The following is a 19,253-nucleotide window of genomic DNA, read 5'->3' as shown; positions in this document are numbered from 1 at the left end:
TATAGGTAGAGGTATAAGAAAACATTGTCAAACTCTTTTCCTACAGATCCAATTCCATATCATGAAAGAGTATGCTTTGGGCGAGAGGGTCTCAATGCATGGTTGGTACAAGAATAGGGCAATGCAGAGAATAATTACCATTAGGGGAAAATCTAAAGCACTCAGCAATCCTCTATGTTGATTGGAACAAAAATGCCCTTCAAATAAGCCGGATGATCTGTGCTCCACTCCAATGCTTCCCACCAACTCCTCTCACCTTCGATCTTCTTCAAATCTTTACTGGATACTTCCTCAATCAACAGGTTCTAGAGATTTGGACAATTATAGAAACTCATCTATTCTAATCTTGGTGCAATGTGTGAACCATGAGAGATGCTAACTAATCCAGGCATGTAATGAAGTGAAATCCTCTTCAAACTGGGGAGAAAGTCAGATGTTTTAGGCTCAGCAGAAATTTTGCAACGTACTAAAGTTCTAAAGGAGGGGCAATCTTCAACTGTAAGCTCTTCTAAATTTTAGAGGTTATAAAGTAAACTTATTGTGAAAATAGTGGTCAATTGTGGACATGTGCACAATGTCAAGGACTTCAAAAGATATAAACACCTTGGTTGTGCTGGCCCCTCCCAAATCCTCCTTAGATTCTTCATATCATTTTTCGTTGATGCAAGATTGTGGGGAGGAACTCAGTATTTCAAGTTTGAAAATATGTGGCTGATGTCTGCGGACTTCGTGGATCAAGTGAAAGAATGGTGGAAGTCTTATCACTTTCAGGTTCCCCTAGTTTTGTTTTTGTGAGTAAGTTGAAAGCTTATTTTAAGACAAAATGCTCATTAAATGATTATCTTTTGCTTGACCCAAGGGTGTATGCCCAAGGAAGAAAATATATTACATGTATCTGAGTTCTATCCTCTACTAAGAAAGCCAACCCCCCTCAATACCCAGCCTTGTTGCCTGCCACTGCCACGATGCTATCTCAACTATCCCTTAGAAAAACATTTTTCAAATAAGATGAGAGGTAGAAGTATAAGAAAACATTGTCAACTCTTTTCCTACACATCCAATCCCATATTCTACAACACAACTTTCTAGCAATTATAAAAGAAAAATCCAACTGCATGTGACACATGATACAGTGTCTTCTATTAGAACAGAGGAGGCAACAGACTCAATATCTGAAGGTACTAAGCAATTGGGAACTAAGCACTCAATGGCATAGTTGATACAAGAGTATGAGCATAGCAGAGAGAAAGCACTCCAAGGATAGGATGCATCAACTTACAATTATATAACGTACATAGGGCCAAAACCAAACTAATTCCCATTAGGGAAAATCTCAAGCACTCAGTAATTTCATATGTTGATTGGGACAAAAATGTCATCCAAGTAACTTGGACGGCCACTTATCCACTTCAGTGCTACCCACCAATTCCACTCACCCTTGATCTTCTTTAAATCTTTACTGGATACTTCCTCAATCAACAGGTGCTTAAGATTTGGACAATTATAGAAACTCAGCCATTCCAATCTTGGTGCAATGTGTAAGCCACTAGAGATGCTAACTAATCCAGGCATGTAATGAAGCGAAATCCTCTTCAAACTCGGGAGAAAGTCAGATGTTTTAGGCTCAGTAGAAATTTTGCAACTCACTAAAGTTTTAATAGAGGGACAGTCTTCAACTATAAGTTCTTCTAAATTATAGAGGTTATCAAGTAAACCTGTTGTGAAAATAGTGGTCAATTGGGGACATGTGCGCAATGTCAAGAACTTCAGAAGAGATAAACATTTTGGTTGCACTGGCCCCTTCCATATCCTTCTTAGATTCTTCATATAATATATGTAGAGGTATTCGAGTGATCCAAGTACAATTGTTTTAGCACCAGATGTTTTAGATACAATTCCACTGCTACCATCTTCTCTGCAAGACTCTACTTCATCATCTTCTTCATTAGCACCTGCTTCATTGTCTTCTTCGTGAGCATCTACTACACTATCTTCTTCTTGAGTATCTGTTTCACTATCTCCTTCGTGAGCATCTGCTTCACTCTCTTCTTCATGAGCATCTGTTGCATCTATAATAAGTTCAACCTCATTACATTCCCCCACAACACAACATTTTAGTTGCTTTATATTTCCAATACCAAAATCTGATAGCTTCTTAACAGTTGCATGCCGTTCCAAGAAAAATGCTGTTGAATATTGGAGTACCTTCTGAATCTCTCTAGGAACAGCCACACCATTTATGTATTTCAAACATCTCTCCCATCGTTCCAACTCAAACTCAAAATCGCGAGGGAGTCAAGACATAGTGCGCTGGACATGATGGCCAACAACAAATCTGAAATTTGACAGTGATGGATGCACCCACATTGGGCTACTCAATAGAAAGTACCTCACGAGTTCCACTCTTGGAAAATAGAATTCAAGTGTGTTCAAACTCTGCAAGCTACATACTTCAGTAACAAGAGCTTCCACACATGCATTCCACCGTTTGCCATCTGGATTCACACTGATCATCAACTCCTCTAAATGGGACAATGCAGAAATTATTCCACAAGGAACCACTACATCTGATTGCATGGCTCACCTACCATTACTCATACATGCATGAAGTGAAACTTTCAAGCATGTGAGATTAGTTAACTCCTTAATCTTCTTAGGTAAATCCATAACATCTGTCCCTTCAAGATCAAGAACCTCAAGCCGCTTGAGTTTTCCAACTTTGGGCGACAATATCATGAAACAATGACAATCATTTAAAAAGAGTCTTTTCAGGCTGACCAATCTGAGAATGGAATCCGGCAAAGACTTGATACCAGTCCTGGATAAGTTCAGGATTTGGAGAGCAGGCATGTAATCAAAAAATGAGGGAGGAATTATTCTCAATTTATAGTTTCTTTGAAGGAACAATGTTGAGAGCACAGGGCACCTTGGATTCTTAGGTAAAACAGATAACTCATTGTCCATTAGGTAAATCTTTTTGGCGTTCTCCCAATCCTCTTCCTTTGGCGTTTCAGTTAATCCTAAACCACCCCACATAAGACATGATTGATGTGGCTCGCCTTGAATAATAGAAAAGGTTTTCCTGTCTATATCTGAAGTTTCAGGTTCTATCCCAATTTCTTCAATTTCAAATTTCTTATCCTGCCCAGAAGCTTCAAATTCTACCCCAATTTCTTTAATTTTTTCCCCAGAACTTGATTTCATCTCAACTGCTTCAACCTCAAACACCATTCCTTTAGACTCTGAAGTTATTCGTTTTTCAATTCCTTCCTCTGCAAAAGGCTCCAGTAAAAATTCTGCAATAAAAAAGAAAAATTCAAAAAAGATGCAGTGGAAATACTATAATAGAAGTCAAAAAATAGGAAACTTTAAATAATTTAAAACAGGCATGATTTTAATTTCATTGCAGTGGAAATTCCCAACAACTAAGGTGATAACATTTCATGTTTGGGACATTTTAAAACATTTGAACACAATCAAGGCATTATGAAAACTATTCCAAGGAAAAATCCTATTGGATGTTAAACGTTTCACTCAAAGACCAATGTTCTTGCTAAAACATGTTGTCTGATTTACTAGTCAAGCGTTGGTCTGTATATACCGTCAAATTGCAACAGTACTTCCTTAGCAAGATCCGGTGGGTCAGAATTAAGATCCAACGGATCCCAATTGTCAGCATAAGAGGACTTGGCAGTATTAAGAGAGGAGACAGAGGTATATATTTTATCCTCCTTGATATCATCGAACTCTTCCTTTTGAAACAAATGACACAGAACAAAGGTATCCTGCATAATGTGAAAGGTAGATTAATATGTATCAAATTGGAAAGATATATCTAAGAATGTCACACAAACAAATAAAATAAAAAACAGCAGAGGGGCCGGCAATGAAATCAGTGGTTTCCAAGAAACTCCAATGTGAATTGAGAAATGACTGATGTTAATAATTTGTTCATATTTTTTTTTTTTTTCATATTCTCTTACACATTCAATAGATAGATTTGTAAGGTTCACCATTGATTTATGTGGAGTCTACAAATCTAATGGTTGATTTATAAGAAGATATATAAAAAAAAATGAGTAAAATATTGATACCAATTTTTTCTCAAGTGAATTTCACCGAGAACTAAAATTCAACAACGCAAGTACAAAAAAAAAAAAAAAAAGGGTAAACTTCACTTACTCGCCTTTTACAAACATTTCCCAAAGTTTAAAATCTTTCATTTTGGTGTATCGAACTTTCGTTTCATTTCAAATACCTCTTATCGTTAGATATTGGAATTAAATCAAACGGTAAAATGAATAAAATACCTTTATACCCTTAAAATTTTGAAAATTTTCAAATTTACCCTTATTTATAAATAAAAATTTGAAATAAGAGTTTTTGTGACCCTCTAGTGGGTCACAAAGTGACACACGATGGGTCTATTTTTTTTTTTAATAATAATAATTTTTTTTAAAAAAAATAAAAAAATAAAAAATGAGGGTATTTTAAGAATTTTAAACTTTAAGAGGTGTTTGTAAAAGCGGGAAAGTGAAGTTATATATATTTTTTTAAAAAAAAATCAACAATGTACGCCAAGTTGTCATACAAACCGAAGTGCTTTGAGTGTGAAACAAAAATCAATAATAAGTAGAGTGAAAGGACAGACCGTTGTTGATTGATGACTTCGGGGGAAAATTGTGTGGGACAAGTTTGTCTATTGAACGCGTTTTCTATCTGTTGATCTTTTGAATTTTGATGATAGATAGCAATATCACCAACACCGACTTTAGCTCAAGAGCTAAAAGTCGTTGGTTCTGCAGTGCAATTATCTCAAGTAGGTAGTTGTCTAGTGTGTGAACAACCATCCTTTTTCCTCGATCTCATTGCATGGAAATTTTTTTTTGTCTTAAACAAATTCCTTACTAGTGGACTCTATTATTGTGTTTTATTAACATGCTTAAAAATAATTAAAATTACGTAATAGAATTGACTACTTCTTTAAAATTATAATAAATTTTATTACCTGCTGTGCGCTTGTCCCAGCAAAGTCGCCCTTGGTGGCACTATAGACGTACATGATCCAATCAGTGCGGGTGCCATTGGGAGCACGACCCTTGTAGAAAATCAACGTCTTTTTCATGCCAATATTCAAGCCGTCACAGGACCGGATGGAGCAGTACTTACCGGTGCTTTTCCAGTAGCCCGCGGCGGTGGTCCGTACCAATTGCTTGGCTTCATCTGGTGGAAAGAGATTCATGTCATTTTTGACGCTCGAATTACTAGCAACGTTGCTGCCGGAATTGCGCTGATTACTAGTAGATCGGAGCCAGTGGCTGAGAGACACGTGTGTCTGCGAGGGGCTGAGAGCGTCATGCGTCAACCACGGCATGAAGCTGGGATCCTCATGTGTTGACCACCCAGCCTCTGACCCAGTGGGCTCCATATAGGCTTTTTCATCTTTTTGGTCCGGATTGAATAGGTGGAGATCCAGTTCGGCGTAAGTCCGGCAGAAGAAGAACCACTCCCGTTGGTCCGACTTTATGACCGACAACTCTACGTTTAGCAAGGACATAAAAGGAAAATTAACAAAAAGGAAATTAAAAAAGAAAAAAAAAAAGAAAAAAAAGAAAAGAAAAAGTACCAGGCAAATCCCAAGGCTCATAGTTGTAAACGTCGACCTCGGCAATTATCTGGACCTCGGACTCACAGCCCTCGTTCTTCAACCTCAGGTAATGGTCAACGAGTTGCTCGTCGGAGGGGCTAAACTTGAAACCCAGAGGGAACGGTGCCGTTGAGTACGCTGCCGTCCCTTTCTCTTCTTCTTTTCTCTTCGATCCAACAACCGTTGCCATCCTTTTTCCCTTCCGCTCAAGAAACAACAAGAGAGCTTTTTTCTTCTTTTTTTTTCTGCTCGCAGTTTGCAAGGTGCCGGCAATGATAGACAACGTCGTACGTGTGAGAAGACCAAATTATAATCCCAAGTTTCTCGGATAAATATGGAGAAGAGGATGGACAGTTGGTTGTTGTAATTAAGTGTGTGGAACGTGTTGTGAGACGTGCATGTAGTGGGACTATATATATATATATATATATATATATATATGGATAGAATCATGTGTGATCATGGGAAGCTATCACGTAGCATAGTGTTAATTAATATGAGTATTGTATTTAGGAAAATGCTAATTAAGTGATCTCCTAGTTTTCTCATATTATTTTTTGAATTGCTCTTATTTCTTTCATTTGTTATTTATAAAATAATATTAATAATATTTATGTAGGACTAAAAAGACACTAAAAGAATACCAGAAGACAACCTAACATTTCTCTTGTATTTAAGAGTCTTGTGTTATATATGTTGTTGGTTTTCTATTGTTGTGTATTTGGTTTCCTATTTTCATCCGTATGAACTCACAAATTTCATCTGGGACCTATCAGGTGTGGGGTGCCAACGATTTGGGTTGGTCGGACTCCGTGCGAGTAAGTGGGATCTTTCAATGCACTCACTGGCCGAGTAGGTGGGATTTTTTACTGCACATATATTGTATTGTAAATTTAGTTTATAAATGAATATTAATAGCTTAGACGTGACACGTGTTTACTTTTAATTGCATTTTTTTTTTATGAGTGCTTTATTATTTTGTCTTCCGATTAATAATTATTTTTCTACCTAGTTTAATTAAATATATGTCTCAAGAATACGTAATAAAATGTTACGTGGATGTTTAAAGCCTTAAGTATTTTCCCATTAATTTATTTAGTTTATTCAATTTAAGTTTTGTTTACTCTTGCTTCACTTTTTAAGTTTTTAGTGGAAAAACAAGGAACAAACTAGTTTACTTTTTTGCGCAACAATATGAATTTTACTATATTGTTTATTATTTTATGTGGAATAAGATCTTCTCCAGTTTATAATGGACAGGAGAATATTTAGTTGATGGTTGAGATTTCTTCTTAGAACTCCTACAACTACAAATAGGACAACTGTCCCACTACAAAAAAAAAAAAAAAAAAAAGAACAATATTTTAGATTAAAAAAAACAAAATTAATTAATAAAAAAATAAGGGGTGACTGGCCACCCCATGGCACTTTGGGGTGGTCTGGCCGCCCCCTAAACCCAAACTATATATATATATATCGTTTGGTCCTTGAGGGTGGTCCAGCCACCCCCAAGGGCCATGGGGTGGCTTTGGCCACCCTAGGCCGGCCGATCTTGGGCCACTCCACCCCTAAGGGCCAAAACAATTTTTTTATTTTTTTTTTAGATCTGCCATTGGGGGTGGCCTGGCCACCCCCAAGGGCCATGGGTTGGCTTCGGCCATCCTAGACCGGCAGTCTTGGGTGGCTTCAGCCCCAACTGGGGTGGTCCGGCCACCTCCAATGGGTGGCCAGTCATCTCTTAATTTTTTATAATTTTGTTTTATAACTGGTTTTTTAAAATATATATATATATATATATATATATATATATATATATATTTATTTATTTATTTATTTATTAATGGGACATATGTCTTATTTATGGCCTAAAGATTTCTTTAAAGAGATCCTGACCATTAACTGGATATTCTCCGGTCCAAAATAGACTGGAGAGGATCATCTTCCATTTCCTGTACATGAACTTCAAAATTATCAAAAATTTATTGCTTGCGATAACATCCACTTGAGTTTATAATCTTTTCAACGCAACATCCACTTGCTGAGGAATGGTAAGTTAAATGCGGTTGGGTTGAATATAATACGTGTAAGTTGATGATAGCAACATGTAAAAAGAAGTGATAGGTCAAACGAAAAAAGTATGGAAAAAATATAAAAAGGCCTTCTAAACTACCAGTCATTTGCGATTTAGCCCTCTAATGTTCAAAAAGTAATAAAGTAGCCCCTAAAACTACCAATCAGTTGCAATTTGGCCACTCCATTAGTCAACACCTTCAAATTGGATGAAAAATGCAAAACGGTATCCTTTTTTTTAGGTTAAGTTACTAAAATGCCCTTAGAAGAAAAAATATCAATTTTTAGAAAAGCCCCAAAACGACATCATGTTTGAGAAAAAAAAAAAAAAAAGTAATTAAAAAACGGTGGTTCAATGGAGATAGGAGAGCTGACGGCCCTGAGGCGAGAATTGTAGAGGGTCGGTGACCCTGAGTTGTGGTTGCGAGGCGAGGCCGACATTGATTCAGAACTCCGTGAACTTTGATTCCTGGTGATCTGTGTCGAAAACCAGACACACCCAATTGAGACAAAGGTTGTCAGACCCAGTTTTAAGAACCTTTGACCTTAGCATTACACGAATCTAATACCAGCCAAAAACACGTCTAGAGAGAAAGAGAACAACACAATTCCAAGTTTCACAAGAAAGAGTGAGGAACTTCAACTTTTTTTCTTTTTCTTCGCACAATCAATGGCGTGTCAAATAAGAAAAAATCGAACGCATTAATCTTACACTTGAAGAAAACCACACAAAGGCCCCAAAACCTATAACATGGCAAAGCTATAGAATTGATCTTTTCAGCAAAAATGTAGTCAACTAGCTCTATAGATTTTCCCTGCCCCAAAAAACAAAATATTCACAGAAAACTGAAACCTGCAATTTTTCCCATGAACGTGCCGGGAAAATCAATGTGAAAATCAAAGTCCAAAGAAACAAATTTGAATGTGCGAAAATCACTCTCTTTCTCTCTCTCTCTCTCTCTCCTTCTTCTTGTTTTGGAAAACTCGAGGAAGAAGAGAGGAAAATGAAAATGAATATTAAAACGAGTGGTGAGCTAACTGAGAGAGAGAGAGAGAGAGAGATTTTTGCCGCGAACCAATTGCTGTGACCTCATGGAGCGCTGGATCAGGTTGCGAGGCGAGGCTGGCGCTTGCAGGGTGCCGGTTCGCCAGCGAGGCGAGGTCAGAGCTTGCGGGGCGCTTTTTTTAATTAATTTTAATTTTTTTTTTCTCAAAACGACGTCGTTTTGTAGGCAATTTTTTTATTAATTGTTTTTTTTTTCAAAAATGACATTTTAGTAACTTAACCTTCCAAAACGACGTCGTATTGAAATTTTCATCCTATTTGACGGTGATGACTAACAGAGTGGCCAAATTATAACTGGTTAGTAGTTTAAGGGGCTATTTTATTACTTTTTGAACATTATAGGGTTAAATCACAAATAGCTAGTAGTTTGAGGGGCTAAATTATATTTTTCCCAAAAAAGTAATTATCACTTTATTTATTTAATGTTATAATTTAACTTCCATACCATGAACACCATGAACAGGACACCTCAAAAGTGAAAAAGGATTTGCTCTATTTCAAATTCTCTACATTTCTTCTGTATTTAGAATAATAAAATTGTTCAAATTTTTTAAAAACACAACCCTTCAAAAAACACTAGCCCAAAAAAACGAGATGATTTGAAATGGAGAGCATCAGTTTCCTCAAAAGTGTACCAGCTGTTGTACACAGCATCGAGGTCCTGATCACCGTCTCTGTGTTAGTGATTTCGTTGAGCTATAAAAGGTTAGTCTTCTTATCCATTTATAAAAACTATTTGGATTTGGAGGTTTATGCTAATGAAGTGCTCCAGCCTGTAAGACAATTTGTATGCTTTTTTTCTTTTTTTGATTCGGAAAAATCACACAACTGAATGCACCTTGAGTGTTCAATCTGGCCTGGACTTGTGATCTTCTTTGTTAAACCTAATCTGATCGTTTTGAGCGATCCAATATCGACTGATTTTTTGTTTCTTCTCTTTTGTATGAAATGAAAGAACTACGAAGTACGTACACCTCTCAAGAGTTGCAAAATAATAAGGATATAAAGGAAAAGGCAGTGGCTTTCGTATGTTAAATGAAGTCTAAGATACCATCTTAGAATGTGAGAAGGTTGAATCAAAATAACAAAAGGATGAGGATTAAAGGACTAGGGATTGGAAGGGAGAAATTGTATGCTTAGAAGAAACCAAATTGAAGTTTGTTACTAGGGAAGTGGCGAGGAGCTTGTGGGGGTGTCAACACTTGGATTGGTGTTTTCTAGGGTTGAGAGGGGCTTCTAGAGGTATTTTGCTAATGTGGGATACGAAGGTGGTGGATAAGTTAGATGATTGTGTGAGGAGATTTTCTATTGTGTGTTCTTTTAGGTGCATTAGTGATAATTTTGAGTGAGAATTTGCGAGGTTGTATGTACACAATAATGAAAATGATAGGAGATTGCTTTGGGACGAATTGGTTGGAGTAGTGAGTTGGTGGGAGAAGCCTTAGTGCATTGATGGAGATTTGAATGCCATTTGTTATTTGAGTGAGAGATCAGGTGATACCTGTGTGTGTCCTTAGCTATGGGGGAGTTTTTAGATTTCATATTTGAATAGGAGCTCATGGACATCTCTCTTGTGGGCAGCAAATTCACATTGTCTTATAATTGTGATGATTAGTGTCGGTCAAGAATTGATAGATTTTTAGTTTCTTCTGATTGTGAAGAATAGTTTTTGGATGTAGTTTAGAGGAGACGTCCTTGACTCTTGCCAGATCATTTTTCACTGATGCAAGACTGTGGGGAGGACCTCGGTATTTCAAGTTTGAAAATATTGCTGATTTCTGAGGCCTTTGTGGATCAAGTGAAAGAATGGTGGAAGTCTTATCACTTTCAGGGTTCCCCTTTGTGAGTGAGTTGAAAGCTGATTTTAAGAAAAAAATGCTCATTAAATGATGTAGGTCTCGTTTGGCAACAATTGTTAGCACAACTTTTCGCTTTTTAGCAAAAAACCAAAAGCATTAACAAACATATGAAAACACAAAATACTCATAGAACTCATAGAACCCATAGAATATTCAAAAATTACTTTCATCCTTATGTCACATCACAACCAAAAAACAAAAAGCACCACCAAAAAAGTTTTACCAAACAAACTGTAATCTTTTACTTGACCAAGCGTATATGCCCAAGGAAGAAAATATATTACATTTATCTGAGTTCTATCCTCTACTAAGAAATCTAGCCCCCTTCAACACCCAACCTTGTTGCCTGCCACTGCCACAGTGCCATCTCAACTATCCCTTAGAAAAACATTTCTCAAATAAGATAGAGGTAGAAGTATAAGAAAACATTGTCAACTCTTTCCCTACACATACAATTCCATATTCTACAACACAACTTTCTAGCAATTATAAAAAGAAAAATCCAACTGCATGTGACGCATGACACACTATCTTCTATTAGAGCAGAGGAGGCAACGGACTCGATATCTAAAGGTATTAAGCAATTGGGAACTAAGCACTCAATGGCATAGTTGATACAAGAGTATGAGCATAGGAGTGAGAAAGCAGTCCAAGGATGCATCAACTTACAATTATATAAGCTGCATAGGGAAAAGCACAGACTAATTCCCATTACGGAAAATCTCAAGCACTCAGCAATCTCATATGTTGATTGGAACAAAAATGTCATCCAAGTTGCTCGGACGGCCGCTGCTCCACTTCAGTGCTACCCACCAATTCCACTCACCCTTGATCTTCTTTAAATCTTTACCGGATACTTCCTCAATCAACAGGTGCTTAAGATTTGGACAATTATAGAAACTCAGCCATTCTAATCTTGGTGCAATGTGTAAACCACTAGAGATGCTAACTAATCCAGGCATATAATGAAGCGAAATCCTCTTCAAACTCGGGAGAAAGTCAGAGGTTTTAGACTCAGCAGAAATTTCGCAACTTACTAAAGTATTAATGGAGGGGCAATCTTCAACTGTAAGCTCTTCTAAATTACAGAGGTTATCAAGTAAACATGTTGTGAAAATAGTGGTCAATTGGGGACATGTGCGCAATGCCAAGGACTTTAGAAGAGATAAACACTTTGGTTGTATTGGCCCCTTCCATATCCTCCTTAGATTCTTCATATAATATATGTAGAGGTATTCAAGTGATCCAAGAACAATTTTTTTAGCACCAGATGTTTTAGATACAATCCCACTGCTACCATCTTCTCTGTAAGCCTCTACTTCATCATCTTCTTCATGAGCATCTGCTTCACTGTCTTCTTCGTCTGCTTCACTATCTTCTTCGTGAGCATCTGTTTCACCATCTCCTTCGTGAGCATCTGCTTCATCATCTCCTTCGTGGGCATCTGCTTCACTATCTTCTTCGTGAGCATCTGTTGCATCCATAATAACTTCAACCTCATTACATTCCCCCACAACACAACATTTTAGGTGCTTTATATTTCTAATACCAAAATCTGATAGCTTCTTAACAGTTGCATGCCTTTCCAATAAAAATGCTGTCGAATAATGGAGTACCTTTTTAATCTCTTCAGGAACAGCCACACCATTTATGTATTTCAAACATCTCTCCCATCGTTCCAACTCAAACTCAACATCGCGAGGGAGTCGAGACATAGTGCGCTTGACATGATTGCTAGCAGTAAATATGAAATTTGACAGTGATGGATGCACCCACATTGGGCTATTCAATAGAAAGAGCCTCACAAGTTCCACTCTTGGAAAATAGAATTTAAGAGTGTTCAAACTCTGCAAGGTACATACTTCAGTAACAATAGCTTCCACACATGCACTCCATCGTTTGTCATCTGGATTTACACTCATATTTAACTCCGCTAAGTGGGACAGTGCCGAAATTATGCCACAAGGAACCACTACATCTGATTGCATGGCCCTCCTAACATTACTCAGATATGTACAAAATGAAACTTCCAAGCATGTGAGATTAGTTAGCTCCTTAATCTCCTTAGGTAAATCCATAATATCTGTTCCTTCAAGATCAAGAACCTCAAGCTGCTTGAGCTCTCCAACTTTGGGCGACAACCTCATGAAACGATGACAGTAACTTAAAAATAGTCTTTTGAGGTTGACTAATCTGACAATGGACTCCGGCAAAGACCTGATGCCAGTCCTGGATAAGTTCAAGATTTGGAGAGCTGGCATGTTATCGAAAAATGAGGGAGGGATCGTTCTCAATTTGTGGTTTCCTTGAAGGAACAATGCTAAGAGCATGGGGCACCTTGGATTCTCAGGTAAACTAGATAACTCATTGTGCATCAAGTAAATCTCTTTGACATTCTTCCAATCCTCTTCCTTTGGCATTTCAGTTAATCCTAAACCACCCCACATAAGACACAATTGATGTGCCTCACCTTGAATAATAGAAAAGGTGTTACGGTCTATATCGGAAGTTTCAGGCTGTTCTATCCCAATATCTTCAATTTCAAACTTCTTATCTTGCCCAGAAGCTTCAAATTCTACCCCAATTTTTTCACCAGAACTCTTCATCTCAACCGTTTCAACGTCAAACACCATTCCTTGAGACTCTGAAGTTATTTGTTTTTCAATTCCTTCCTCTGCAAAAGGTTCCGGTAAAAATTCTGCAGTATAAAAAATTCAAAAAAAAAAGGAAACTTTAAATAATTTAAAACAGACATGATTTTGATTTCATTGCAATGGAAATTAAATACCAACAAATAAATCTCTGTCTAAACCAATTTTTATTACCACTAAGGTGATAACACGCCACCTGCATCATGCTTAACATTTATTGTTTGGACCTCCAAACTTGAGTCCATGTTTACTGACTAGTGGCAAGACAATCTAACTCGGATTAAATTTCCTATGTTGGCTTCTTTGTTGAATTTTGACTGAAGGGGACAAGTCATGTACCTTTGTGGAATAACTATGAAAATAGTTGCAAAGAGCATCAGTGAATCATTAGTAATTTACGAAAAATTAGAGCCTAAGAATTAATTGCTACTACCAAAAAATTCGGAGCAATAAATATTTTTTCATTTGAGGTTTATTTTTTATTTGAGATTTATCTTTTCTAACTTTTATTCCTATTTCTTTTGTCATTGACATGAAAACTATTCCAAAGAAAATCTTATTGGATGTTAAACGTTTCACTCAAATACCGCTGTTCTTGCTAAAACATTCTGTAGATTTTTGGTAACAATCAGGTAATTAGGGCCCATGTTGTCTGATTTATTAGTCAAGTATTGGTCTATATATACCGTCACATTGCAACAGTGCTTCCTTAGCAAGATCCGGTGGGTCTGCATTAGGATCCAATGGATCCAAATTGTCAGCATAAGAGGAATTGGTAGTAATAACAGAGGAGGAGATAGAGGTATCAATTTTATCGTCCTTGTTATCATCGAACTGTTCCCCTTGAAACAAATGACACAGATCAAAGGTATCCTGCATAATGTGAAAGGTGGAATGTATCAAATTGAAAAGATATATCTAAGAATGTTACACAAAAAATCTAAGCATGTATCATGCCGGCCACAATTTCGAGACCTGAATGAAAGTCAATTTTGGAGTAACTAAGCATGAGAAAAAGGCAACAGACTCTACGGATTGGCAGAGATACATAAAGTTATTATAAGAGAAGAATGAGAGGAAAATATTACCTTTTGACCAGTAAAAGGATTTCATTAAAAATCAATGGGCACATCCAAATATACACTTAAAATATACAAGAGAACACTTAATCAGAAAAAGAAAAAGAAATTCAACAAAATAAAAAAGGAAATTCAACAACGTACGTCAAGTTGTCATACAAACTGAAGGCTGAGTGTGAAACAAACATCAATAATGTTTAGAGAGAAACTTCAGAGAAGACTTGACATGAAAACGAACTTCCTCGTGTGAGTAGAGACAAACCATTGATGATTGCTGACTTCGTGGAAAAATTGTGTCAGGAAGTTTGTCTATTGAACGCGTTTTCTGTTCTTTTGAATTTTGATGATAGATATATAGCATCAACACCGACTTTAGCCCAAGTAGGTAGTAGTCTGGTGTGTGAACAACCATCCCTTTTCCTCAAACGACAAATTTAACTCATCTTCCACAATGTTTAGTGATATAAAGGAAAAATAAAATTCAGAGGGTGAGCTCCATTGTTGTGCTTTATTAGCTACACGTTTTGTCTCTCTCGGTTTTACTTCTCAGTGAAGTTTTGTTCACTTTTCTTCTTGGCGCCATAGTCGGTTTGTTTCGGTTTAAAATGATTTATGAAAAATATTTTTCGTATTTTCGGGGGGTTTGCTATGACAGAAAATAATAGTCAACCGAAAACATTTTAGGTCAAAACAAACGAGTCTTAGTTAAGTTTTTTCTTTTTACTTCAGTAAGAAGATTCTTATGGCTGACTTTCATTTTACTACAGGACTAGCTCATTATTCGGTCATTTTAGTGCAAGAGAAGCAGCAAGGCAGCAACTTCATAGGGTAGAAGAAAAGAGCGAAAAACAGATATATCTCCAGAGCAACATGAAGAAGATTAATTTTTCTCACTTGTTTTGGCAATTCAGTGGCTTAAACAAATAAGAGTATTCTCTTTTGATGTGAGTGAGATCTGAGCGTATTGGAGCTTTTGGATATGAGTCATTTTTTATATTACTCTTTGTACTTTGCGTTTTGTTAGTGAATTTTTTTTTTTAGATCGTCTTCGTCAGTGGATGTAGACTTGTTAAGCCGAACAACTTAAATTTTAGTGTCTTATGTGACTGATTGTTATTTTCTGTTATGTTTCATTAAGGATCCCTAGAATAATTATTTTATCGGAAAAATTACACTTTACCCCCCAAAGTTTCATCAAATTTGCAATTTGACCTTCAATGTTTAAAAATTTACAATGTCCAACTATCAAAATTTTGCAGTGGAACCACTCTGTTAACCATTTCTGTCAAATTTGATGAAAAATTGTTCACGTGCTTAGCATGTACATTTTTTGTCTTAAATTTTCAAAATTGCCCCCATGTATTTTAATAAATTCCAAAAAATGCTCCCAAGTTAATAAACCAAAATCACAAAAAAAATAAAAATAAAAATTAGCCACCCCCAATCCATTTGGGGGTGGTTGGCCACCCCTTTTGGCCATGGGGGTGGCCAGTCACCCCCAAATGTCCAAAGGGGGTGGCAACGGCCACCCGCAATAATTTTTTTTATTTTTATTTTTTATTTTTTATTTTTTTATTTATTTTTATTTTTTTAAATTATAGGGGCAATTAAGTATTTTTATTTATTTCTATAAGAAAAAATAGAAATTATTAACAGATGGGTCACATTGCAAATTTTTGATACTTTATTAAGATACATTGCAAATTGTTAATCATTGAATGTCAAATTGTAAATCGAGTGAAACTTTGAGAGGTAAAATGTAATTTTCTTTATTTTATTCAACAAAACCCTTTCTTATGTAATGCATAGAGACCCCATTTTCTATGTGACTAATAATTTTAAGTTTCCAAATCCAGCAAGATTGGAATACCAAGCATGTCAAAAAAAAAAAAAAAAAAAAGCCTTGGTGGATATCGATCATGAAAGAAGCTCATGACATCTTCTTTAAGAATCAGCCAACAAGACAGGAAGAAAGCTAAAAAAAAAAAAAAATCAAGGCTTGTGGAGTATTGCTACAAGTTTTTTTTGTGTCACTTTTATGAGTTCATCTAATAATGATGTAGTTCTTAAAATCATATTTGGACTTCAACTTATCAAAAAAAAAAAAAATCACCTTTGGACTTCTAATTGATTATTATTAAATTTTGATCAAATAGTGATTTTAAAAGCTATCTCATTTTTTCAGTGACATAACAGTGATACAAAATGAACTTTTAGAATTACTCACACTCGTGGCCTTAAAGCTGTTTAGATCTTTCACCACGCACCTTAATTAAAGGCTTTTTCCAACCACGTAGCTTCCTCCATGTCAATAGAGTTAAAAGTGAGACCATCCAATTTTGGCCGCCAATTGAATTGTTCTGACCTTTTACTTTTTTTTTTTTTTTTTTTTTTTTTTTAAAAAAAAAAAAAAAAAAAAAAACTCTAAACTCTGCATTAGTGGCTAGCTCAGTACTTGGCATGCCTAGCAGGCGAGTTCTTTGGCGAGCCCAGCCGAGCTCAAATTTTAGTATTATTCGAGCTCCCAAAAATTTTAAATGAGCCATGTGGCCCATGTGAAAGCAGAAAGAAGAAACGTACCTGGTGAGGGCTGGTCACAGCAACGTCGCCCTGGCCCTGGGTGTCTAAGTTTTCCGTTTTTACTTTGAGGGTTGTCTGGAAGTTCAAGAGCATTTGAATTTGATCATCTTGTGATGGCTGCTGATTTTGTGGCGGTTGGTGCTTGTTGTTTTGTTCCTGTTTTTCAGGAGATGTTGGGGGAGGATTTATGTGGGAGGCTTGTGCACACGTGTGCCTTCCTCGGTAAGTGATTTCAAAGACAGTTGGGTCTTCATCGGATCGTTGAACTTTCTTTCTAGCTGGACAGCCTTGGACATTTCGATAGGTGCACATATAGTAGTCTCTGCAAATTCCAACAATCAATTGTGAGGGCATGCAGATTTAAGGAGAAAAAGAAGATGCACACATAATTTCAATGTATAGAGCCTAAATCATTGGAATAGGTCAAGAAGGATTCACGGGTGCATGAAAGAATACGCAATTCCCATTCAAATCTGCTATTATATACGTTGTTTTGGTGTGAAAACTTCCTTTAATGCCCATGAAGAATAAAGTTGCTATAAGATCGAGAATTATGGAGTTCAGGACCACATGAAGCTTAAAGGGACAGATCAGAGTTGCCTCACCACTTGGGCACAAGTCTAATAGTAGGTTAGATTTGTTGGTTTTCTGTCTCCGGAAGGCCGCTAGCTAATTATAATTTAGAATGCAGTAGAATTATATTATTAAATTTGTTTCTTAATTCTTATCGGTTTAAACTTTTGAAATAAGCAAAGATTTAAGATAAAGCTTCTGAAATAAATGATGATTTGAATTCTGAAATTTAGTTGCATTTATATTCATATCATAATAATCTGGTTCAAAACCCATGCACTAAAAAACAGCATGTTTTCAAAATCTCTAGAAAACTTATTTGAAAACTATATATGAACCAAAATAGGTTTGTGCAGGATTAGGATTATGTCCTACTTCGGATATTTGGCATTAAGACATTTTTTCTTCCTATATTTCCACCATTTATAGCCATCATCAACATGCTGTTCAAGTCCCACGCCTGGACTAACCCTCACTTGTTGTGTCCACTTTGGCACAGCCTTTCTGCACAAACACAAAAACTCAAACATCAATGTGAAATATAATTAGAAAAATTTTATTTGGTAGACTGTTATATTATTACTGATGGTCGTACAAAAGTCTATTAAATAATTATTATTCATAGCTTGAAATTAAATTACCTCTTTCGAGAGTCATCTCGGTGCTCCAGATCCAAATCTTTGATCCGTGGACAACCAGCAAGAGAAGGTGGGGATTTGGACATTCGTAAAACTGCACCTCCAGCTATGTGCTGAGGCTCGCCCACTGAGGGAATCGTTGCTGAAAAGAGGCTGTTTTTTTGCTTTAACTGCAAAATTTGGACATTTATGAAAAGCTCTTGCAAAAGGCCAAAACCATTGTCTAAAACAAACAAAAACAGAACATTAGAGAAGAAGAAATGCAATCGAACAGTATGGGTTGGGAATTTCCTCCAACTCAGTTTAAATGAAAACTTTGGAGCTGTTGTGATTATAAAATAACCACTAACCACGTAAGCGGAGCAGTTGTGGTTATTAAATTCCAATAACAACCTTAAGCGGTTGCGGTTAGCGGTTTTAGTTACTAATTACTAATCTCAATCGCTTGAACACCCCTACCTCATGGAGTGGAACTCATTAGTTCGAATCTCCCACATCACTTCCCTTAGGTCAAAAGAAGTTATAAAAAAACATTAATTACAAAAAAAGGTAAGAGCAGAATGCGAAAGCATTACATGAGAGCAGAAAGAAGAATGGTTGTGTTTGGCAAAGGGCTGGACCAGACCGGACCCAAAAATGAAAAAAATTCTTCTCAAAATCAACTCTAACATTTTTACTCTTTACATTACTTCAATCACTTTTTATTACTATTCAAATAAAAAAATCACTACAAAACAAATTTTTTCACTTTTTTATACAAAACATTCTTACTTTTTTTTTCTCATATCAATCAAATCTGTTATAGTACCGTTCTACTTCATTTTTCCATTCCATTGCCAAACACAGCCATTACCTGGTGAGGGCTGGTCCTGGTGATGTAGACTGCAATGCCTGGGAGTATATGAGGAAGCCCTGAATGGATGATTGTGTGAAGACGCCCCGAAAGATGGTGACACGATCCCAGACTCGCGCAACAAAGTAGGTAGTTTCTGGAACTGCGATCGATCGCACCTTGACTGCGATCGAGCGCAGTGCAACTGATATAGAGAAGATAGTCCTTGGAATTGCGACAGATACCCCCCAGCCTCTG

At 36.5% G+C, this 19,253-nt stretch overlaps 1 protein-coding gene and 1 pseudogene across 2 annotated transcripts; both read right to left on the bottom strand.

Moving 5' to 3' along the window:
- Window positions 1-1,305: 1,305 nt before the first annotated feature.
- Window positions 1,306-5,837, bottom strand: LOC148586097 (uncharacterized; annotated as a pseudogene). The gene is made up of 4 exons (XR_015911854.1): window positions 5,627-5,837; window positions 5,009-5,538; window positions 3,602-3,785; window positions 1,306-3,296 (listed from the first exon to the last, which is right to left on the bottom strand). The product of XR_015911854.1 is annotated as an uncharacterized LOC148586097 (transcript).
- Window positions 5,838-10,902: 5,065 nt separating this feature from the next.
- Window positions 10,903-19,013, bottom strand: LOC148586096 (disease resistance protein At4g27190-like). The gene is made up of 7 exons (XM_088515263.1): window positions 19,001-19,013; window positions 18,167-18,386; window positions 17,901-18,029; window positions 16,953-17,274; window positions 13,980-14,166; window positions 12,096-13,340; window positions 10,903-11,942 (listed from the first exon to the last, which is right to left on the bottom strand). The coding sequence occupies exons 1-7, from the start codon at window positions 19,011-19,013 to the stop codon at window positions 11,383-11,385; spliced, it is 2,676 nt and encodes an 891-aa protein (XP_088371389.1). The 3' UTR covers window positions 10,903-11,382.
- Window positions 19,014-19,253: the final 240 nt, after the last annotated feature.

The sequence above is a fragment of the Corylus avellana genome, chromosome 4, assembly GCF_965113065.1.
Source record: "Corylus avellana chromosome 4, dhCorAvel1.hap1.2, whole genome shotgun sequence".
Taxonomy (NCBI): Eukaryota; Viridiplantae; Streptophyta; class Magnoliopsida; order Fagales; family Betulaceae; genus Corylus; species Corylus avellana.
Note: the sequence above shows the minus strand (reverse complement) of the source record. Positions and strands in the feature narration are given on the sequence as shown.

Bases quoted from the DNA above. Each gene is read 5' to 3' on its own strand.
- LOC148586096 (XM_088515263.1), bottom strand. The intron at 17,275-17,900 runs GTAGGACATAAT...TGGAATTTGCAG, and splicing joins CTTAATGCCAAATATCCGAA to AGACTACTATATGTGCACCT. The intron at 14,167-16,952 runs GTACGTTTCTTC...CACATTATGCAG, and splicing joins CTGTGACCAGCCCTCACCAG to GATACCTTTGATCTGTGTCA.